Raw genomic sequence first — 24,872 nt, 5'->3', positions numbered from 1 at the left:
CAATTTAACAAACTTTACGCCTATCATTCCTAAGATGGGGATTTTAAAAGATTTTCCTATATAATCCCATGTAAAAATCCTAATATAACCTCACCCTTGCCATTGTTGATGTCATGGTGTGAACAAATGTAAGTCTTGACAACAAGCGGAAGCTTATATATTGTACCTTGTAATTCTTGAGAAGATTGTCACTGGATTTTCCTAAATATTCATTCTCATGCAAAATTTTAAAACCATCTTGTAGCCCCGCTATGACCACTGGGATTGTGGTGTGAATCCGCTTGTAGCCCCACTATGACCCCAGGGATTGTGATGTGAATCCGCTTGTAGCCCTGCTATGACCCCTGGGATTGTGATGTGAATCCGCTTGTAGCCCTGCTATGACCCCTGGGATTGTGATGTGAATCCGCTTGTAGCCCTGCTATGACCCCTGGGATTGTGATGTGAATCCGCTTGTAGCCCTGCTATAACCCCTGGGATTGTGATGTGAATCCGCTTGTAGCCCTGCTATGACCCCTGGGATTGTGATGTGAATCCACTAGAATCTACACTAGTCTACATGAGTATGATATTGATTTGATATATTCTACTCTTGTCATTCTTGATAAGATTCTTGTAGAATTTTTTCCGTGTCTCATAGGTTTGCGTAAATCTGGATCTTTATTATCAATGCATTCATACAAGATCTGGCTTTCTGGTTTAGCGATTTAAAAACAGGTTTTTTTAAAAACCACATCCCATCCTCACCATTTCTTAATCATTTCCCCATGGTACCTCATTTTAGCAATTTTGAATCCTTTTAACCCAACAATGCTTTGTGCAAAGTATGGCTGGAAACTGGCTGTGGCTTTTGAGAGGAGAGTTTACACCAGACAAACAGACACAGGACAACAATTGATGAGACAAACTCAGGAGAACGAAAAACACATGTATGTTCAAAGGAAACAAAATTGTGTATTTGATTAATGCCACACTTGTAGTAAAATACATGTATATACCTTTTGTACATGGTTAATTTCATCATGCTTTCGCTTTTGGTTGCGTGTGATTTTGCGATCTGTTCCATCACTCAAGTCTGTCATCATGATTGACATGTCTTTGATTTTACAGTGTGGGTCTTCGAGTTTATTGCTCAGGTCCAGCCTATCAATATCCACCCACTCATCCAAACGACGATTAACTGTCAAATATATTCAGATTAATCAATATCCACCCAGTCATCCAAACGACGATTAACTGTCAAATATATTTAGATTAATTTCATCTACACCCACTCATCCCTACAACGATTGACTGTCAAATATATTCAAATTAATTTGATCTACACCCACTCATCCAAAAGACAAATAACTGTCAAATATATTCAGATTAATTTCATCTACATCACTGCTGAAACATTTTGGTTACAGAATCATTCCAGATTTAATGCCATTTCTCTGAACCAGAGACTGGTAACACAACAGCTGATAAAATATGTCACGAGATCCAACACTGCATCGTATTCCACCACCAGTGCATTCTTTTCGTGTATGTTTAAAAGTAAATCCCCATGTGCCAACTAATGCGACATATTTTCGTTAGAACAATTCTAATAGAAATTATTTTATCCACTATTGCAATATATTATTCTGTTGACTAATATAATACATTATTCTGTTGACTAGTACAATACATTATTCTGTTGACTAGTACAATACATTCTTCTGTTGATTAGTACAATACATTATTCTGTTGACTATTACAATACATTATTCTGTTGACTAGTACAATACATTATTCCGTTGACTAGTACAATACATTATTCTGTTGACTATTACAATACATTATTCCGTTGACTAGTGCAATACATTATTCCATTGACTAGTACAATACATTATTCCGTTGACTAGTACAATACATTATTCCGTTGACTAGTACAATACATTATTCCGTTGACTAGTACAATACATTATTCCGTTGACTATTACAATACATTATTCCGTTGACTATTACAATACATTATTCCGTTGACTAGTACAATACATTATTCCGTTGACTAATATAATACATTATTCTGTTGACTAGTACAATACATTATTCTGTTGACTAATATAATACATTATTCTGTTGACTAGTACAATACATTATTCTGTTGACTAGTACAATACATTATTCTGTTGACTAGTACAATATATTATTCTGTTGATTAGTACAATACATTATTCCGTTGACTAGTACAATACATTATTCTGTTGATTAGTACAATATATTATTCTGTTGATTAGTACAATACATTATTCTGTTGACTAGTACAATACATTATTCTGTTGATTAGTACAATACATTATTCTGTTGACTAGTACAATACATTATTCTGTTGACTAGTACAATACATTATTCTGTTGACTAGTACAATACATTATTCTGTTGACTATTACAATACATTATTCTGTTGACTATTACAATACATTATTCTGTTGACTAGTACAATACATTATTCCGTTGACTATTACAATACATTATTCCGTTGACTAGTACAATACATTATTCCGTTGACTAGTACAATACATTATTCCGTTGACTAGTACAATACATTATTCCGTTGACTATTACAATACATTATTCTGTTGACTAATATAATACATTATTCTGTTGACTAGTACAATACATTATTCTGTTGACTAATACAATACATTATTCTGTTGACTAGTACAATACATTATTCTGTTGACTAGTACAATACATTATTCCGTTGACTAGTACAATACATTATTCCGTTGACTAGTACAATACATTATTCCGTTGACTAGTACAATACATTATTCCGTTGACTAGTACAATACATTATTCCGTTGACTAGTACAATACATTATTCCGTTGACTAGTACAATACATTATTCCGTTGACTAATATAATACATTATTCCGTTGACTAATATAATACATTATTCTGTTGACTAGTACAATACATTATTCCGTTGACTAATATAATACATTATTCTGTTGACTAGTACAATACATTATTCTGTTGACTAGTACAATACATTATTCTGTTGACTAGTACAATACATTATTCCGTTGACTAGTACAATACATTATTCCGTTGACTAGTACAATACATTATTCCGTTGACTAGTACAATACATTATTCTGTTGACTAGTACAATACATTATTCTGTTGACTAGTACAATACATTATTCCGTTGACTATTAGAATATCTGTGTGCATGTACTTGTATATTTCAGTCCTTCATTGTTTTAAAGATAATTAAATTTTCTTTAATGTATAAAATAGAAAACATGAAAATAAAAACACAATCTGTGATTTAAAGAAATCAAGAAGTCTTCTCTATTTTAGAATTTACTTACACCCATCATAATGGACGTAATAACCATGTCTTCCACTGCCATGATCATTCCCTCGGCTCTGGATGATTTCAGCTGCATCTAAATACACCAAAATATTGAATAAAATAATGTGATTCAGTACAAGTCTGTCATTCAAACAAAACATAGCGTTCAATCTAATGTAATTATTAAAAAAAAAATCATGAATTATCCTTAATATCATCATATCCTATTAGAAGACATAGAAGTGGATATAGATTTTCGACACCATATGACAACAGTTACTGGTAAAGAGTCGATTATTTCCCGTGTCCTCCACAAATGGTGAACAAAATAAATCTGGTCTATATTGTAGTAGTTAGGGCTATAATCACTATATGGACCGCAGTTATCGGCCTGGGCAGCTCAGTGGTTAGAGCACCTGACTAGTAATGCAGGGGTCTCGGGTGCGATTCTCGGTCCAGCCAAAAAAATTCTCCTTTCCTCTATTACATAACCTGTAATCCCTGCATTACTAGTCCGGTGCTCTAACCACTGAGTTACCCAGGTCTGCATAACTACCGGTACTACATTCCTTCCTCCTTTAATTTGTCTTGGCCCTTGAACACAACCTAGATTCTTTTTGCCACTGGCACTAACCACTGAACTATCCTGGCTGCTATCCATGCTCTGAATAGCCCTGACTACTACATCATTTATGGAAGATTGGATCAAATTACTACTCTATTTCACAAACAGTTTTACAGCTTACTCCATTTGTATTGAATCATCATTTATATTGAATTCAAAATAAATCCCCACATGGATTCTTCCTTTTTTCTTTGTTTTAAAATTTCTCATTTGAAGTTGTTTGTATTGAAACATCACTGGTACTGAAGTAACACTCCATTTATCTGAAGGCATATTGTTTTTATAACGGCTGTATTGAAGTATCCATATGACCACTAACCACTCTCAGTTTGTCAAGCTTGTAGGAGCCCAGATTGACCTGTTTCAGTTTACATAGTGCACTGATTTGTTGGTACAATTAAAATAGCATAGGATAGGGTATCCCTGTGTCCCTTCTTCTTTTGAATAGGGGCTCTCCATAGAAAAAGTCTCTTGAGACAAAATATGAATTAATAACTGAAACTGATAAAAACTTGGAGACAATACTGCTAGTTGCAAAGGATTTTGATATAAACCCAAGTCTCTTTTCCATGATTTAAAAACAGTGCAATATCATTATTGATGCCTATGATTCTGGAAACAATTCAACGAAAAGAGAGCATACAAGATATCAAAAGCACCTGGTGCTGACTCCCTTCCAGCTGAGGACTATGCCTCTGATGGCGGCTGGCCCAAAAGCTGACAGAGAACCTCACAAGCCTATTCACCTCCATGTAAATTCAGGAAAAGCTGCCTCAGGAACTCAAGGACACATCAATTATCTACCTCTACAAGCAAAAAGGAAACAAGGACTCCTGCAATAATTATACCATGACATCTCCTTGCTCTCCATTGCTGGGAAGATTCTGACCCATGTCCAGCTTAATCGCTTCCATAAACACCTGGAACGCAACTTATTACCAGAAAGATAGGCCGCAGCACCATGTACAGGCCACAGCACCACAGACATGATCTTTGCAGCTTGCCAACTACAGGAGAAGTGTTGGGAGCAGAACGTTGGACTGTACACCACCTTCGTGGATCTGACGAAAGCATTTTGCCATGGGGGGCTTTGGAAAAGCATGGCCAAGTTCGGATGCCATGCAAAGTTTATCATGATGGTTCGGCAGTTCCATGATGACATGAATATCAGAGTGCAGGATGACAGCGAGTACTCCCAGTCATTTCCTGTCATTACAGAGTAAATCAGGACTGTGTGCTGGCTCCAATTCAATTCTGTATGGTGTTCTCTACAATGCTGAGAGATGTCTTTCGTGACAGGGACATTGGTGTCAGCTTCTGCTACTACACAGGCGGTGGTCTGTTGAACCTGTTGAACCGCATGCCAAGATGAAGGTGCATGAAGACACAGTCAGCCTATGACTTTTTGATAATGTGCTCAATGCCAGTACCCAGTCTGACATGCAGGGAAACATGGAACCGCTCACAAAAGCCTGTGATGACTTCGGCCTCACCATTTCTACCAAGAGGACTGATGTCCTGCACCAACCAGCACCTGCATTGAAACCAACATTACCATGCATGGCCAGAGACTAGCAGTTACAGGCAAGTTCATCTACCTTGGCTGTACTCTGTCACACCATGTAAACATTGATGAGGAGGTGGCCTACAGAATTGCCAGAGCAGCCTTTGGCAGACTGAGGGGGAAAAGGTCTGGGAGCGCCATGGATTAAGTCTAGACACAAGCTGAAAGTGTACAAAGCCGCAGTTCTTTCATCCCAACTTTATATGTCAGTGAAACTTGTACAGTGCACAGCAGACATGCCAAACAACTCAATGCATTCCACATGAGATGCCTCCCTTAGGACTCTACTCCATGTCAAGGGGCTAGACAAAGTACCAGACACTGAAGTGCTGCAATGTACTGGGAGTGAGAGCATCCATGCCATACTACTGTGCTCTCAGCTTCAGTGGGCTGGCCATATACACTAGGGCTAAAACGATACATATTGCAACACTTATGCCATGATTCAATATTTTCAATACAATACATTTTACAGAAAAAACCAATAATAACTTTGAAGAAAAATTTAATTACGAAGATTCAGTTCCAATTTTAGAAGCAAACCTGCCGAACGTTGAGATGCCTGTTGGCTCTGTAGTTTAAACTGATTAAGTACATTATTGTTTTTAAAGACTCGAGGCTAATAACAGTCCGACTGTTATTGGACACCATTTTGTCTCTCATGTATGTATAAATTAATAATAAGTACAGGTCAAGCCCAATGTAGTTTACCAAATCCGATTTAAAAAAATATATCGAACCGAAGATCAAAGTAATGAATCAAACATTGAATCGAGCGTTTATATTGAACAGTATCGATATTTCAGTGAATCGTTTCAACCCTAATATTCGCTGCATGAATGACAGTTGACTATCTAATAGACTGCTCTACGGTGAGTAGTCCACAAGGAAACACTCACTAGGTCGGTCGACGAAGAGATACAAAGAATTAGAGTTACAAAGACACGCTGAACACAAATAGACTCTCAAGTACTGTGCTATTCCCCACTCCTCCTGGGAAGTGAGTGCAAGAGAACTCTCTAACATAAAATCTGGAGTGGCATACAACAAAGAGCAGCACATCAGGGAAAAGGAAGAGAGACATCAGAATAGGAAAGATCACACAATTAAGCCCCACCTGCAAGCCCGATCCAGCTCCCATCATCTATTCTTTGGCGATTTTAAAACCGTTCTGGAGCAATGCTGCAGTTTTCTGCTACATTACGAGTATATGGAAGGCATTATAACTATGGTGAGGGCCTGTCCCGAGACATAATTACTAACTGTCAGTTAGATTATTCTAACTAGTTTTGATGCACATCACAAATTCAACAATAAATTCTTCAATTCTTCTGAAGTTAGACTACTCTAAAAAATCTTAAAATTTTATTTTAGTCGAAGTTCGACTTCATAAATCAAATCTGAAATTTTGATCTTTGTCCAACTTCTACAAATAGATAATCAATAGACTGAATAGCGTCTGTCGTAACTTACGCCAAGTTCCATCGGAGCGTCTGACTAGATAATGCTCTCCAATGACCGGCAATGGGCCTGAAGTTTTGGAATCTTTTTTATCTTTATCCTTTTGGACATCTGTAAGCGCGTTGTTTGTTCCGTTAACTTCCTGGTTTGCGTACTTTGATTCGTTTTCTGTATTTTCCATTGCACTTTTTGCAACTTCTGCCATTTTCTTTGTATTCATATACTTGAAAATTCTACTCCATTTTATCGTAAGATAAAACGCTTGCTTAACCACTGAATTCGCATCCTAAAAAAGAAACCCAAACCCGTTTGCTTTATACATTCCGAAATAGATTGCTAGAAACATGAACAAAATTTAATGCTGCTATTTTGCTAATTTGACAGAGCTGAGGGGGGAAAAAATCCCCAGAAATGGTATGAAAGAATTACTGAAAGTTTTCAAAACCTTTCTTTCGATTAGATTTTTCCCCCAATCTTAATCTATAGCCCTATATATTTTGAACTTATATTTAGAAGTGTGTCACCCCTATGACGTCACAGAAAGTTCCTCCAAAACGTAAGGTGACAACACCAATCCTATAGATATAGTGAGACAACATGGACGGAAAAGTTGTGTTGTGTTTGTTGGTTATTTGTTTTACAGTTTTAGAAGCAAATCGTCATGGTTATCAATTTAAAAAGGTAAGTTTCGCTTCTTTTTGTATTTACAAAACTTTTTAAAACCATTATTTTATACCTGAGAAAAGTTCACGTGCCCCCCTCCTTAGTTAAAATCACTGCAAGCAGAACAGGCTCTATTACATACGGTTCATGCGTTATGATACTATCAAGTGGAGTTGAAAGATACGCCGGGTGGGGGGCAAACTGTAGTTAGGCCTTGGGTGGGGCAGTAGGCCTAGATCATCTTCAAGTATACTAGTATGTCAAAAAATCTTAAAGGGATCACTTCAATAATACTGTAAATAAATTTTCGGCAGGCTCCATTTTTTTTAAAATTCTTTAGTTATATGATCAGACAGATCAGATGATTAATTTACAAATTTCAAATTTTGCAAAATTTCAAAGACTGGGGTAGATCTCTACCTTAACATAATATCACATTAAAAATATCAAAATCTATATGAAAATAAATAAATTTATCACAAAAAGAAAGTGACTACAGAAAACAGATAGGAAGAGAGAATTTACCGACCCCAGGGTCCCCATCATGATTATGCATGGCTAGCCTCGATTACTTCAGACAGGTGGTCTACTGCAAGTAAACTTAGTCATCAGATGTCAAAGACTGGGAGTGAGATAATTTTATGTACTTCCGAATTCTTCCTCAAATGCCTGTCAATCATGAAGAGTTAATAGGAGCTTTATTCTTTTCCTAGTTTGCAAATATATATTGTATCTGAATCCACACGAACAAGGTGTTCAAACCGCTATAGGACAAACTCATAGCTAGAATAGTAGAGAAAATGCCCCTGATCAGAGCAGGATTTGAACAGGGTACTGATCTGTATTAAATCAGAAGAAATTTTAACTTAATTCACTTTATCATGTGTATACATGTATATGAACATTAGATATGAATTATTTTTTAACACATACATGTGCTAATAATACACATTCAATGGTGTGCAGATAAATTTTCATAAGCTATAGTACCACATTCCTCCCATGTTTCTCTAGATTTCTTACAAACTTTACATTTAAGAACTCATTTATTAAGTAAACCTCTTTATTAGTTTCCTACCAGCAAGGCCAAATGTCTTTAGGTTTGCACTCTGTCTCCATCCGTCACTCACTCACTGTCAGTCTTTGCGTCGTTTTCCACACTCTTTTTTCACCATGCTTGCAGATATTCAATTGATATTTGGTACATTACATTACCAAGTTGTTCTTGTGCATGAACTGTTGACATATGATTACTCACACAGAATATTATGCAGACGACTTGATTTGGGTCCAGTAGGGGGACATATATTGCATGCAATACTTATAATGCTTGTGGTTGGTTTTTTGTTGTTGTTTATTTTGTAATATGACTTGGAGTAAAGAGAATATTATCTTCCTTAGCCAAGGGTACCAGTCTGCTAAGTACTCTCATCTTCACCCTTGGCAATTTAGTTTGAATTTTGCATCTTCATCCTTGGCAGTTTAGTTTGAATTTTGCATCTTCACTAAATTGACTTGTAGATGCTAAGAGAAGTTTCAGCATTGAATAAAAATGCATAAAAAATATGGCCATGTGTAAGAGAATAAAAACAAAATCTCTCATTGATGGCAGAAACCTGTAGGTTGTGTCTCCAAACTCTGGCCTTGAAGTCCAAGACCAGTAGAACAATATATTTACTTTTGAGAGTTTTCAGGTTTGAAATTCCTACATTCCTCTGCAAAAATGGGACTATTGCAAGTGCTATAGAATATGTTTTTAGTACTTGCTACAGGAAAAATATCATAGGTTAGTGATTTAATTAGCCCTTTCCAAAGAAATCATTATCAACAATGTGTCTCATCTTTTTTTGTAAACACAAGAAAGCCATTTAAAACTGTAAGCATAAGACACATTTAAAAACTGTAAACACAAGACAATAAACTGTAAACACAAGACACAGACATTAAACTGTAAACACAAGACACATTAAACTGTAAACACAAGACACAGACATTAAACTGTAAACACAAGACAGACATTAAACTGTAAACACAAGACACATTAAACTGTAAACACAAGACACAAACATTAAACTGTAAACACTAGACACATTAAACTGTAAACACAAGACAGACATTAAACTGTAAACACAAGACAGACATTAAACTGTAAATACAAGACAGACATTAAACTGTAAACACAAGACACAGACATTAAACTGTAAACACAGGACACATTAAACTGTAAACACAAGACAGACATTAAACTGTAAACACAAGACACAGACATTAAACTGTAAACACAAGACAGACATTAAACTGTAAACACAAAACAAACATTAAACTGTAAACACAAAACAGACATTAAATTGAAAGAGATCATTTTGCAATAGTGATGCAGATACAGCTGGCTACATCCTGACACACTTCTCTGATGTGCTTACGTGATCCCTTGACATGCGATGCCTTTCTGTTGTGCTTACATGATCCCATGACATGCTTTTCTGATGTACGGTGTACTTACATGATCCCTTGACATGCCTCTCTGTTGTGCCGACATGATCCCTTGACACACATTTCTGTTGTTACATGATCCCTTGACACACATTTCTGTTGTGTTTACATTCTGTGATAATTAGATACAGCTGGCTATACCCTTGATGACACACTTCTCTGATGTGCTTACATGATCCCTTGACATACCTTTCTGTTGTGCTTACATGATACCTTGACATGCCTTTCTGTTGTTACATGATCCCTTGACATGCTTTTCTGATGTGCTTACATGATCCCTTGACACACCTCTCTGTTGTGCTTACATGATCCCTTGACATGCCTTTCTGTCTGTGATAATTAGATACAACTAGCTACACCCTTGACACAGATCTGACAATCTTATAATGACATTGCATGGTTTTAAAGCTTATGAGAAAAGATGTGATTTAGATCAATTAACAAATGTTTTACAAAGGTTCTGTCATCTTTTACAGAATATGTGGAGGAAAGGGTTTAAAGAGGACAAAGATTTAAAATTCAAATTGTTTACCAGAGGTAAGTCATATAGTGACTGTTTGTAGTTTAGAATGGGCTTATAGTTGTACTTTTTTATACTGCCAGTAAACAAAGTTTATACCAGGTACATGTGTATGAAATTTATATTGGAAATACATTTATGAATTTTCTCAGGAAAGTAGTTGAAAAAGTTGGAGATTGGTGCTATATTTTTATTAGACATTTATGTTGATATAACCATTAATGTTTCTCTAAAATTTAACTTTTAACACTTTTATTCTTGGTAAGATAAAAAGCTAACGTATATGCAATTAAGCCGGTCAATATACATGTATGTACCTTGCTTGTTTTGTTCCACTTTGTGTTAAGACCATAACTTCATGATGGAAAAACACCACAGAACCTGAAACTTTGCACATAATTTGAATAGTTTGTCATGAACTTGAATCAAGGTCATTTTGCTAAGGTAAAGGTTTCTGGAAGAATAAGCTACAGGTTTTTATTTCATGGAAACATTGGATGCTCATACACATTGGTACTTGTCAATAGTCATTGTACCATGAGTCTGCATCAAGGTTGGTAGTATATTGTTTAACGTCCCACTTGAGAACTTTTCACTCATATTAAGACGTCACCACTGCCAGTGAAGGGCTGCAAAACTTAAGCCTACACTTGCCCTTACGGCCTTTGAGCAGGCAGATCTTTATCGTGCCACACCTACTATGACACATGACCTCAGTTTTCTCATCTGAAGGACCGCCCCATTTAGTCACCTCTTTGACAAGCAAAGGGTACTGAGGACCTCTGCATCAAGGTCACAAGTCCAAGGTCAAGAACATTTTTCATCATTTATTAATTTAAGCCATCACTTTCACAACTGAATGAGTTCTTGTAAGATTTGTTTTTAGAAAAAGTTGTCCCTGATGTTTACGAGGATCTTCATTGTAGGCACCTGTTTGGAGGGATGTAAGAAAAGTGAAGTGTGTGTGAAAGAAAAGGGATCAAAAAAGTCTGTGTGTCTGGCTAGACACATTGTCAGAGACAGGTAAATAACAAAGAGAAAGGTTTAGACATATTATCTGGCTAGACACATTGTTAGAGACAGGTAAGTCTAACAAAGAGAAAGGTTTAGACATTGTCTGGCTAGACACATTGTTAGAGACAGGTAAGTCTAACACATTGTCAGAGACAGGTAAATAACAAAGAGAAAGGTTTAGAAATTGTCTGGCTAGACACATTGTTAGAGACAGGTAAGTCTAACAAAGAGAAAGGTTTAGACATTGTCTGGCTAGACACATTGTTAGAGACAGGTAAGTCTAACACATTGTCAGAGACAGGTAAATAACAAAGAGAAAGGTTTAGAAATTGTCTGGCTAGACACATTGTTAGAGACAGGTAAGTCTAACAAAGAGAAAGGTTTAGACATTGTCTGGCTAGACACATTGTCAGAGACAGGTAAGTCTAACAAAGAGAAAGGTTTAGACATTGTCTGGCTAGACACATTGTCAAGGACATGTAAATCTAACACTTGTCAAATGATAATCACCTTGTTTACATAGTGCCTATTTAATTTGAAATGTTTCAAAAGAATAATTGAGAAATCTGAACTCTTGTTAAGCACTGATACAGGTGTTATATTACATGAACTCTGAAGTGCTGATATCATGTGTGGAGAAAAAACAGGATTCTTTACATATACCCATTGCCAAAATGAAACAGTGAAGTGAATGATTGAACTTGGATACAGTTAAATTGTTAGAAAGCAGAAAGTGCATTTGTAATAAGTTACAGAGAATTTGATGTAATGAAGTTTTCTTATACAAGCCAGTGTGTAACACATTTCGTGACAGGTTCGACAGGAAACAAATCTGTCTGTAGCTCAAGGCATTATACAATCTTACCTGATGCTGACCTAGTTTTAATGCTTTTAAATTTCCACTTTAAAAGATTTGAACTGGCTTGTCTGAATAAAACAAAGAAAAAGGCTGTTGTTTGGTGATCCATTTTTGTTAGCACCAGGTTCACTGTTAAAAATTTTCATCAGAAAACATAATATGGAGGATAAAGCAGTTAACGCCATTGTAAATGGACATGTTTAAATTCCCTTACAGTATGCAGTGTGTGTTTTTACAGTACATGTATTTGGTATATATACAGGTCCAGTCCAAAGACTATTTCTACCTACGTAGCTATTAATAGCCACGTAGGTATTTAAACCTACTTAAAGTAGCTACTTCTACCTACTTTTACCTATTTTTGAAAATATAAATGAATAATAATTAAGGTGCATCTTTTAAACAGGTCAGTCCTTTTATGTATCATGTTGTGCATGTGCACGACAAAATTGAACAGAGTGTAAATTTGAATACTTTACGAGGGTAGAGAATGCAGGGGAATTTTTTAATGCATGAAAATTCGCCCCAAAATCCTTTAATGTAAAAATGCATGAAGGTAAACTTTAAAATTAATACAGATTTGTAAGACACTCTAGCCTTTTTATCACGTAGCTATGATCTTAAGCTCCTAGAAAATGGAACTGGGTGCTGTTATTGATGCAAATTTGAAAGGTTAGAAAGTAATCATTTTTTGTCCAATATTTTTGTGGTATTCATCGTCAGTGTAAGTGAATCAAGAAATTTGGTACACATCATATTGCGCCGTTCCTGCGTTTGGCCACGAAATGCAAGTAAAGGGAAAAGTAGGTAAAAATAGCTACCTGGAGTAGGTTTAAATACCTACATAGCTATAAGTAGCTACGTAGGTAGAAATAGTCTTTGGATTGGACCTGATATATAGTAAATACTGTGAGGTAGGAGAGAGAAAGATGCCTTTTGATTTCAAGGTTAAAAGGTCATTAATCTTAGTTAATCTTAGAAGATTACATCATATAACATTAACATATAACATTGACTGTTTTTCCTTATATTTCATGTAATTCTACTGGCTTTTTTTCCTAAAATTAAACCCAAAATTCATTTGTTCAAATTTCCCAAACATCTCATCACATTATTGAAGGTAAATTATGAAATTAAAAGAAAAACTGCGTCATAGTGCTTGTTATTGAGCTACAATGTGTGTTAAATATGGCCTTTTACACTTAAAATTTACTTACGATTTATTCACATCAAGTCGATTTCTGTTTTGGTGTCAATACAACAAATCATTACATCAAATAAATACATAACCATGTCATCTAACAATATACTTATAAAAAAAGTTTATGTTAGTAGATTGGAAAGAAATAATGACCATTATGCCACTTATGTATGGAAAAACTCATCATCTAGATTTTGAGAGTTTAAAAGAACATATTGTGAGTATTGTCAGTTTTTGAAACTGAACATAAATTACAAAGTCTTTCCTTTAAATTAAAAATGAATCTTAAAAAGTAGGAGTTATACATCAAATTTTTGTATTATTGATGAAAATGCTAAATTATCAAATAAATTGAGGGCAAATCAAAATAGACGTTTTTAAGAATCGGTGTTGTTCGGAAAAAGGAAAAATATATCAACCAATTAAATTTCTGAATTTAAAGCATTTGAATAAGTTTCAAGTCATGATGATATATTGGATATAACTGTACAGATTTAGAAGTTTTTGATGAAAGAATCCTTCCACCTTAAAATATAGTCCTTTCCAAACCTTTCAAAATTTGAACCGCGTTTAATTTTTCAGCAGAATAGGTTTAAATAATAAACGTATATGTTTAGACCAATGAAATAAGTATTGGACCAGTAACTACACAGATATATAGCATCCTATGCAGTTGTGCTCAAAAGCTGGGGAGCTAACTTTCTTAATTAAAATTCTTTCCACATTTTAGCCGAAGACTATTGCGCAAAAGTCAACGATTAGGAAATAGAAGCCACCACCAAAGAAATCGCTTCCAAGGATTTCGTAAACACCAGAGATATGGCTTGGAGACTCGTCAAAAGAATGCCATGGAATTTTCCAAGTTTCACGACAAAAGAAATGTCATCAGAAAGAAGCATGACAGGACTGTCAAACCAAAAAATTTTGTAAGTGAAGTGATTTCTAATTTCAATCTTCAGTTTATCAGTACAATCTTCAGTTTTACAATCTTTAGTTTATCAGTACAATCTTTAGTTTATCAGTACAATCATCAGTTTGTGCAATCTTCAGTTTATCAGTACAATCTCCACTTTATCAGTACAATCTTCACTTTATCAGTACAATCTTTAGTTTATCAGTACAATCTTCAGTTTGTACAATCTTTAGTTTATCAGTACTATCTTCAGTTTATCGTTACAATCTTTAGTTTATACATGTACAATCTTCAGATTATTGTTACAATCTTTAGTTTATCAGTACTATCTTCAGTTTATCAGTACAATCTTCAGTTTATACATGTACAATCTTCAGATTATTGTTACAATCTTTAGTTTATCGTTACAATCTTCAGTTTATCGTTACAATCTTCACTTTATCAGTACAATCTTCAGTTTGTACAATCTTCAGTTTATCAGTACAATCTTCAGTTTGTACAATCTTCAGTTTATTGGTACAATCTTCAGTTTGTACAATCTTCACTTTATCAGTACAATCTTCAGTTTATCGTTACAATCTTCACTTTATCAGTACAATCTTCAGTTTGTACAATCTTTAGTTTACCAGTCATTACAATCTTCAGTTTACCGTTACAATCTTCAGTTTATCAGTACAATCTTCAGTTTATACATGTACAATCTTCAGATTATTGTTACAATCTTTAGTTTATCGTTACAATCTTCAGTTTATCAGCTCAACATTCAGTTTATCAGTACAATCTTCAGTTTGTACAATCTTTAGTTTATCGTTACAATCTTCAGTTTATACAATCTTTAGTTTATCAGTGAGGTACAGGATGATTACAGTGTGACAGATATTGCATGTAACAAAGGATAACATTGGATAGTGTATACTGTACTTCTGTTGCATTAGGGGTGACAGTATTCTATGTTGCCCTCAACTGCAAGTCGTGCATGCTGTTCATGCTGAATATCACAGGAACAAACAAGGTCATTAACAAATAATTACTTGTAAGCTGTACCATCACAACACAGTATCTTTTTAATTCTCTCTCTCTCTCTCTCATATTGCATCTTTGGATATTTGAATCCTACACTAATCAACTGATACAATTACATGTATAAAATGCAATGATAATTTTCTCTTTAAGGTCAAGTTTTCCAAAGACAGAGACTTCTTGGAAAAAATGGAAGGTGTTAAGGTGAGTACATGTTTTCTGTTAAGGTGAGTACATGTTTTCTGTTAAGGTGAGTACATGTTTTCTGTTATGGTGTGTACATTTTAAAGTAGTAAGATTTAACAAGGTTAAAGCTTTTACAAACTGTAAAGGTGATAATATTGATGAGGTGGTAATATTGATGATGTTATAATATTGATGAGGTGGTAATATGGATGAGATGGAAATATTGATGAGTTGGTAATGTTGAAGAGGTGGTAATATTGATGAGGTGGTAATATTGATGAGGTGGCAATATTGATGAGGTGGTAATATGGATGAGATGGAAATATGGATGAGGTAGAAATATTGATGAGATGGAAATGTTGATGAGGTGGTAATATTGATGAGATGGAAATGTTGAGGCCACATTTAAAAAAATGTTGGTTTGCCATAGCCCGAGGGTCATAAAAAATATTGGGTCGGTCGGTAGGTTGTTTGTTGTTTGGTTTTTGTTTTTCTTTTGCTGAATTTATATTGAATATCAAAACTCTGCTTTTATATTTTGTGTTCTTTTGATGAATTAACCCTACTACAGTGAATTACTTGCAGAACTGTCAGAAACCTCTCTAAAAAGTGCAGTTTTAATTTGTGTATGGCTCATATCATTTTGTTATTCTGATATGTTACTTGTTTTGTGGGTGTCTATTTTCCAAGTCTTGAATATGTCCATTGTTTTTTCAAATTTGTCTACAATCTTGGTTGGCAATGCCATGATTTTACTCTCAATGGCCAATGTAACATGCATGTATTATGCAACTGAAACTTGGTAGCATTGTTGTTGATCTAAAACATTATTCGTATAAACTCAACACAATTTTATATGTTCAATGATGTTGGTCAAACGATTTCTGATACAACAATCCTTGGTCCGCGGTACCTCGAATTACCGAAATGCCCGTGATTTACCGAAATGCCTCTAGAAATACCAAAATGCCCATTAGAACTAACGAGATTACCCTTTGAATCCATTTTTTAAAAGTTAAATTGAAAGATTAGGGATTGATTCAATGTGTAAAATACCGCCTCTGGAGAGAAAATAACATAAAAAGAGTTGTTATTAGAATTTGTGTCAATCTAAGGAAGGTAACTCATGTTATTTTTCTTTCATTTAGAAGAATGTGTTCAACCATTATTTCCTAATCATAATATATATATACATTGCTTCAGTTGAATTAAACCAATATTCAGATATATTTTGCAACAAATATTGTATAGGAGAAAAAATCATCTGTGATATACATGTATGAATTTTGCTAGAGTTATCTTTCTTTGAAATATCGTGAATGCGAGAATTGAACACGATTGAATTTCTTAAATTTACAATCACAATTTTAATAACGTTTTATCATAAAAGATTATCATATATAAACTTAATATGCATTAATGTATATAATTTGAGGGGATCGGGCCTCCATGGCCGAGTGGTTAGAGCATCGCGCTCAAAATCACACGGCCTCTCACCTCTGTTGGTGCGGGTTCGAATCCCGCTCACACCATTATGTGAGAAAGTTTCCCAGTTTACTTTCGGAAGGTCGGTGGTCTCTTCCCAGGTACATTGTATCTGGGTTCTCTCTTTCACCAATAAAAAACTTGGCGCCACCAGATAACTGAAAAATTGTTGAGTGTGGCAGAAAACATCAATCAATCAATTAGAGGGGAATTTCGGTACTTTTAGGTGGCATTTCGAATTTTCGATAACTAATTTCTGGGGGGCATATCGGTAAATTGCGGGCATTTTCGAATTCGGGTTACCCATTTACGTTTTCATTGGACACTGTTGTTGTTTGTGTCTATAATTATCCACTGATACCTCGTCGGATAGATAAAAATCTACCAGTATGCCATGTGCCAAATCAAACATTTGGGTGCTTAAAATTATGGGGATTTACAAAACGCAGCAAAGAACAAAACTAAAAACCAAACCAAACACATTTTCACAAGTGAAGGGCTATTGATTAGTTACCTCGTTACATAATAAAAACAACAAGCAAATTTCTTGATGTTAAGAAAAGTACCACAAGAAGACCATTTTTTCTCTTTCCAAACTTGCATCTTAAACGAGGAATCTCATTGGATGATTTAATTTTAGCTTATTGCGTCATCCCCTGTCCCAAACCCATGTTTTGAATGGTGACTGATGTCAATTATGGTTAGTGTGAGGTAACGAATCAATAACCCTTGACTTGTGATGATGAACCAAACACGGATAAGAACTTGAAAGAAAAACGGAAGTCGGAAAATCGAGGGGAAAAACATGGCCGAAATTATGTCAATAAAAACTTTCCAGTCGGGGGGTTAAAAATGGGTGGGTCGCACGATGGCAAACAAACTACTTTTTAATTTTGGCCTGATGAAGAGGTAATATTGATGAAGTGGTAATATTGATGAGATGGAAATGTTGATGAGGTGGTAATATTGATGAGGTGGTAATGTTGATGAGATGGAAATGTTGATGAATGGTAATATTGATGAGGTGGTAATATTGATGAGTTGGTAATGTTGATGAGGTGGAAATGTTGATGAGGTGGTAATATGGATGAGGTGGTAATATTGATGAGGAGGTAATATTAATGAGGTTATAATATTGATGAGTTTGGCAATATTGATGAGTTGGCAATATTGATGAGGTGGTAATATTGATGAGGTGGTAATATTGATGAAATGGAAATGTTGATGAATGGTAATATTGATGATTTGGCAATATTGATGAGTTGGTAATGTTGATGAGGTGGAAATGTTGATGAGGTGGTAATGTTGATGAGGTAGACATATTGATGAGGTGGTAATATTGATGAGGTAGAAATATTGATGAGGTGGTAATATGGATGAGATGGAAATATTGATGAGGTTATAATAGTGATGCTGTGGTAATATTAATGGGGTGAAAATATTGATGAGGTAGAAATATTGATGAGGTGGTAATGTTGATGAATGTTTCCACTCTTCAAACTTTTCAGCATTTCTAAATAAGATATGACAATCGTTTACTATTCAAACATAGTTGAATAAATATTTTGTACTCTTGACCTGACCATTGAAGGATATAAAGTAAACCCTAATTATTATAGAATGTGAATTTCTTTTAATCATGTCCTGCATTTGTTTCAATCCAATATAAATACATGTAAATGTGCACTTTCTCACCATCAAAATGACCAGTGGATGTATGGACAGAGAATTACCTAATTACATGTAGTTTAATTAATTAAGTAACCTGCAAAGGGATTTACAGCCTCAAGTGTTTGCACAGATACTTTATAATTTGATTTCATGAAAGGGACTGATTAACAATTTTCCCCATTTGTTTTTCACTTTTATTAAGCAAAATCTACCTGGTATACATTTTGTCAGAAGCTCATTATAGAGAGTTTATTATGTCTCCACTTCCCAGAAGGGGGACATTTTGTTTTCATGTGAATTCTTCTCCTGCTTTTTCTTCTTCCACTTCTCATGCAAAGTTTGTCCGGGCCATGACTTTTTTGTCTTTTGACATAGGCCTTTGATATTTGGTATGTGGGTAATTATAGGCCTTTGATATCTGAGAAATGGAGGAAAACATTTCTCCATGCATACTAGTTCACGTAATGTATCAAAGTGTTGAAAAGATTGATGTAAAATATTCACTATATATGCAAATTATTCATGTTCTGTCTAATCTTCAGTTTATGTAATTAAAAGAAGCACACACTGCATTATATTCTTAATCTGTCATCTTTATCATCAGTTTAATTTTTGTGAATACTGTATTTTATCTTTATCATCAGTTTGATTTTCGTTGATACTGTATTTTACTGGAATTTATGTCTATCATCAGTTTAATTTTCGTGAATACTGTATTTTACAGGAATTGATGGAGAGGACACATCAAATGCCTAATCACAGACATGGTAAGAAATAAACTAAGAGTTATCTACCCTAGCAACAGACACAATTAAACTAAGAGTTATCTACCCTAACAACAGACACAGTAAGAAATAAACTAAGAGTTATCTACCCTAACAACAGATGCAGTAAGAAATAAACTAAGAGTTATCTACCCTAACAACAGATGCAGTAAGAAATAAACTAAGAGTTATCTACCCCAACAACAGATGCAGTAAGAAATAAAGTAAGAGTTATCTACCCTAACAACAGACACAGTAAAAAAATTAAGTAAAAGTTATCTACCCTAACAACAGATACATTAAAAAATAAAGTAAGAGTTATCTACCCTAACAACAGACGCATTAAAAAATAAAGTAAGAGTTATCTACCCTAACAACAGACACAATAAACTAGGAGTTATCTACCCTAACAACAGGCACAATAAACTAGGAGTTATCTTCCCTAACAACAGACACAGTAAGAAAATAAACTAAGAGTTATCTACCCTAACAACAGAGAAAGTAAGAAATAAACTAAGAGTTATCTACCCTAACAACATAAACTAAGATTTTTTTACCCTAACAACAGACACTGTAAGAATTAAAGTAAAAATTATCTTCCTTAAGAACAGACATGGTAAGAAATAAACTAAGAGTTATCTACCTTAACAGCTGATGTCAATGCTCAGGACATTGTCTATTGCTTATTTATTTGTATGTTTATTTGTTCTTGTGTTTATTGATTAATGATAATAGTAATAAAATTTATATAGTGCCTTATATAAAATAAATTACTCTAAGGTGCATTACCAGGATAAGAAGAGGAATGCAACATTAGAAATTAAATGACAGAATGACATAAGATTAGGCTTTGTGTACAAAACTGAAAAACCATTTTGTATCTGATGTCTCTCAGACTTGCAGGAATGGTACCTAGTATTATGATGTTGGTTTCTAAGGAATGATACCTAGTAGTATGACCTTGGTTTCTATAGTGATGTATAAGGAATATCTAGTATTATGACCTTGGTTTCTATAGTGATGTACAAGGAATGACACCTAGTAGTATGACCTTTGTTTCTATAGTGATGTATAAGGAATGATACCTAGTAGTATGAACTTGGTTTCTATAGTGATGTATAAGGAATGACACCTAGTAGTATGACCTTGGTTTCTATAGTGATGTACAAGGAATGACACCTAGTAGTATGACCTTGGTTTCTATAGTGATGTACAAGGAATGACACCTAGTAGTATGACGTTGGTTTCTATAGTGATGTATAAGGAATGGTACTTAGTAGTATGACCTTGGTTTCTATAGCGATGTATAAGGGTAAATGTAAAAGGTCAAGATGACTGACAGGGAATTTTTTGCATTATATCGTAGTGTATTATATCCTTGTAGAGGATTCCTGTTATTACTTTTAGCAAACTGCATTCTATACAATCTCATGGTAACACTACTGAGTGAATTCTGATTTGAATTTCAGACACAGATCTAAATTTCTATCGGTCTTAGAAACTGAATGTAAAGTTCAAATCAAGAGAATGGAAATTCACTGTATGATGTTTACATTTTCTTCTTTCTTTTTTTTCCTTCGTTGTCTTTACCAATTAAATGATAGCATTTCCTCATGAATGTGAACAATGTGCATATGAATCTTGATAAAGTACGACTATTTTAATGGCTGGGAATATTCCGACCAAAAAAGTAAAATAAAATGTAAATATAAAAAAAAAATGAATATCATTTTTTGAAAATACATGAGGGTATGAACAGTAACATTTTACACCAGCATACTTTTCATTTAGCCACTCACACACTTCATAAAGTATGCAGGCGTAAAGCATCGCAGTTCATACCCTCATGTATTTTCAAAAATTGAATTTATTTCTTAACAAGATTGTAGCGGACAGTATAGAGGGAACTTGCACTGTTTCACTAGTGAGCTAGCTTTTCTGGTGATGTGGTAGAGTCTCTCTCTCTCGATCACACAAGTTAATCAATGGCGAGCGTGATCATCCCTTGAATGGGTGACAGCTACATAATACAAGATTATGAATCATACTTACAGGGATATGTGTTAGATTTTTTTAATCTTTATTATCAGTGCATGTTTGGTACATGTAGTCTATAATTGACATTAAGATATGCAATTCTTTTTCATCAGTATGTGGCAAGAAGGACCTTGAAAAGATGAGGGGTCGTCTCCAGGGTTGGTTTGTAACGCTTCACGAGCAATATCATGAGGAAAAGAATCATCACATCACAAAGAGAAGCCTGGGAGACCAGCAGGCTGGTGAGTTCATTGTAGCTATTGAGAGAAGCCTGGGAGACCAGCAGGCTGGTGAGTTCATTGTAGCTATTGAGAGAAGCCTGGGAGACCAGCAGACTGGTGAGTTTATTGTAGCTATTGAGGGAAGCCTAGCAGGCTGGTGAGTTCATTGTAGCTATTGAGAGAAGCCTGGGAGACCAGCAGACTGGTGAGTTCATTGTAGCTATTGAGAGAAGCCTGGGAGACCAGCAGACTGGTGAGTTCATTGTAGCTATTGAGAGAAGCGTGAGAAACCAGCAGGCTGGTGAGTTTATCGTAGCGATTGAGAGAAGCGTGGGAGATCAGCAGGCTGGTGAGTTCATTGTAGCTATTGAGAGAAGCGTGGGAGACCAACAGACTGGTGAGTTTATCGTAGCTATTGAGAGAAGTCTGGGAGACTTGCAGTCTGGTGAGTTTATCGTAGCCATTATACAGGTATGCTAATCAAGGGCATGAAGTCATTCTCAAATGTAAATAAGCAGATGTAAAGCAAGCAGAAAATCAGAGATTCACACAATTAGTAATATATTCAAGTGGTCTTGATGTGATAAGGGGAGTTGACCCCAGACATGTGAAAACTCCAAAGATATATACATAATATATAAGAATTTGTTAAGAATTGTGTTGTTTTGATATACGATTTTTCATTCTTGTAGATGGAAAGTGTCACTGCATCAAGTCTGTTATGTGGCAGTTCCATCAGATGGACAAGAACAAGGACCATCATTTGGACAAATTTGAGATGTCGGAAATGGAGAGCAACCACAAGGAGTCCTGTATAAGGCCCTTCATGGGGTCATGTGACACGGACGGGGACTCTCTCATCAGTAAGCAGGAGTGGTGTTGCTGTTTCCATGCTGACGCGCCATGTCATGTCGCCCAGAAAGAGGCTCGGGAGGGAAGACTGTTGGGAGCGACCACGCCAAGATGTACAGTGGAGGGCTACTTCAAGAGGATGCAGTGCAATGCTAGCACTGGCTTCTGTTGGTGCGCTGATCTGAATGGAAACGAGATCAGAGGCACTCGACTGTCCATGAGGAAGGGAGAGCCTCACTGTGGTGAGTATGTCTTATGTTGAGTCTTTACAGTGGTGAGTAGATTAGTCCTATGTCATAAAACGACTTCCCTTTGTAAAAGCCTGTAAAGGACTTATGTGTGTAGCACCATATTGCAGTTACTTTGTACCAGTGATTTTGGATAGTTTTGCTATATATTTATTAGTTTGCTATGGAGATAGTTTGCACCATATTGCAGTTACTTTGTACCAGTGATTTTGGATAGTTTTGCTATATATTTATTAGTTTGCTATGGAGATAGTTTTGCTATGGAGATAGTTTTGTTATGGAGATAGTTTTGCTATGGAGATAGTTTTGTTATGGAAGTTGTATGCTGTTTACACCCTCGAATTGAAGCCTCAAAATGTGGATAATTTCTAAGATACCGGGTAATGTCGAATCTGACAATTGTCATGTTTTTGTGGCGTTATTATGAATTTTTAAATCGAACATTTCATGGTGTAAGGTATTTTAGAACACGTAAATAAATCTATATCATATGTGTTAAGTATTTGATTGAATGTATAAAATAACCATTTCCTGATACACCATTGTAGGAAAGTTTGATGCCCTTGGACGCGTGAAGATGCTGAAGGAGAGGAAGATGAATTAGTTTTCAACTAAATGACCGCTTCTTAGTATTTGTTTCTATTGCTCAGAATTGTAAAACAAAATTTTAAAACCTAATTGTAAATTGACCTATGAGTATTTAATCAGAATAAATATGCACATTTTCATGGGAAGGGTTACATCAAAGACTGATTGATCAAAGATTGAAATATATTTTATATTTATTTTAAATATTTTAACATGAAGGGATGATTTTATGATCTTTTTACTGTGCATTTTGATATAGTACCTTTATATCCCAAGTTTTTAAAAACATTTTTGCAGACTTGCATTTCTTAAGTTAGCCCACCTTTATAGTCCATGGTATACATGTTTGTATATCTCTGTGTATTTTTGTGCTTTTTTACAGTGTATTTTAAATTAGAATCATTATAAGAATCTCGCCTAGCGCTGCCTTTATCCATATTGTAGAATTGTTCTCTCTTATTTGTGTGTGTGTACTGTAGGAGTTATGGTTGTGAATATACATGGATTCTGTAAATGATTGTGATAAAATGAATTTTGGGATGCATCAAGATTTTTTTTTGTAATTTGTTAATTTCCAGTGTGTAAAAATTAGAAGAAGAAAAAATTGTTGGATAATATAGTATTGGAAGATTTTTATGCTGTGTGTTAAAAAGCATCAATTCTGATAGCCATTATTTATGGAATGAAACTAGTCCATATGTGGTTGTTTGTTGCATAATTATACAGGTTGTGTAGTTCCTCTGGTTGTATAATTATTATAGTTGAGTGATTATATTGGTTGTGTAATACTGGTTGTGCTTTGAAATTAGCATAAAGGGTTTGGGTATTCAAGAATGAAAGTTAAAGGATGACACAAAATTATTTGAAATTTTGTTTGAATTTTTTATACTAAGTTTTCAGAATTACTTTGTAATGAAGAATTCACATGCAAGTGCCTTAGATGTATTCTTGTGATATACAAATACACTCCCAAAATAAGGACCATTCCAAACTGTTAACACTAGTATGGTACTGTTTACAATATTCTTACAGTTTATTTTTGCTATTTTACATATATAACATCATGATATTATACAGTATTCAGTGGCAGTAATAATAAAGCACTGTATAGTAGAAACTTTGTAATAAAATACATATTATACCATGTGAATTCAGA

The 24,872-nt window shown here is 34.8% G+C and overlaps 2 protein-coding genes across 4 annotated transcripts in view; one reads left to right on the top strand and one right to left on the bottom strand.

Moving 5' to 3' along the window:
• LOC125671316 (histone acetyltransferase KAT8-like) overlaps window positions 1–8,815 on the bottom strand; it is a 13,554-nt gene extending 4,739 nt beyond the window's left edge. Inside the window, exons 1-4 of one of the 2 annotated variants that reach the window (XM_048906896.2) lie at window positions 8,723–8,815; window positions 6,994–7,267; window positions 3,348–3,425; window positions 999–1,180 (exon numbers count right to left, since the gene is read on the bottom strand). In XM_048906896.2, the coding sequence (XP_048762853.1) occupies window positions 999–1,180; window positions 3,348–3,425; window positions 6,994–7,201 (468 nt within the window). In that variant the 5' untranslated portion in view covers window positions 7,202–7,267; window positions 8,723–8,815. Of the gene's footprint in view, window positions 1–998; window positions 1,181–3,347; window positions 3,426–6,993; window positions 7,268–8,173; window positions 8,269–8,722 lie in introns of those variants that run through there. The other variant, XM_056162233.1, reaches the window with a different exon arrangement.
• LOC125671319 (testican-1-like) lies at window positions 7,302–24,872 on the top strand. Of its 2 annotated transcripts, XM_056162235.1 has the most exons (10): window positions 7,302–7,395; window positions 7,495–7,662; window positions 10,614–10,674; window positions 11,584–11,680; window positions 14,462–14,657; window positions 15,818–15,868; window positions 19,731–19,773; window positions 21,921–22,049; window positions 22,721–23,122; window positions 23,677–24,872. In XM_056162235.1, exons 2-10 carry the CDS (start codon window positions 7,579–7,581, stop codon window positions 23,730–23,732), a joined length of 1,119 nt encoding a protein of 372 aa, XP_056018210.1. In that variant the 5' UTR covers window positions 7,302–7,395; window positions 7,495–7,578; the 3' UTR covers window positions 23,733–24,872. The 2 variants fall into 2 exon arrangements, with proteins under 2 accessions (XP_056018210.1, XP_048762856.2); XM_048906899.2 differs by having other exon boundaries at window positions 7,303–7,662.

The sequence above is a fragment of the Ostrea edulis genome, chromosome 4 (assembly GCF_947568905.1).
Source record: "Ostrea edulis chromosome 4, xbOstEdul1.1, whole genome shotgun sequence".
Classification (NCBI taxonomy): Eukaryota; Metazoa; Mollusca; class Bivalvia; order Ostreida; family Ostreidae; genus Ostrea; species Ostrea edulis.
Note: the sequence above shows the minus strand (reverse complement) of the source record. Positions and strands in the feature narration are given on the sequence as shown.

Bases quoted from the DNA above. Each gene is read 5' to 3' on its own strand.
- LOC125671319 (XM_056162235.1), top strand. From the start codon at position 7,579: ATGGACGGAAAAGTTGTGTTGTGTTTGTTGGTTATTTGTTTTACAGTT. The intron at 7,663-10,613 runs GTAAGTTTCGCT...CATCTTTTACAG, and splicing joins ATGGTTATCAATTTAAAAAG to AATATGTGGAGGAAAGGGTT. The intron at 15,869-19,730 runs GTGAGTACATGT...TGTATTTTACAG, and splicing joins AAAAAATGGAAGGTGTTAAG to GAATTGATGGAGAGGACACA.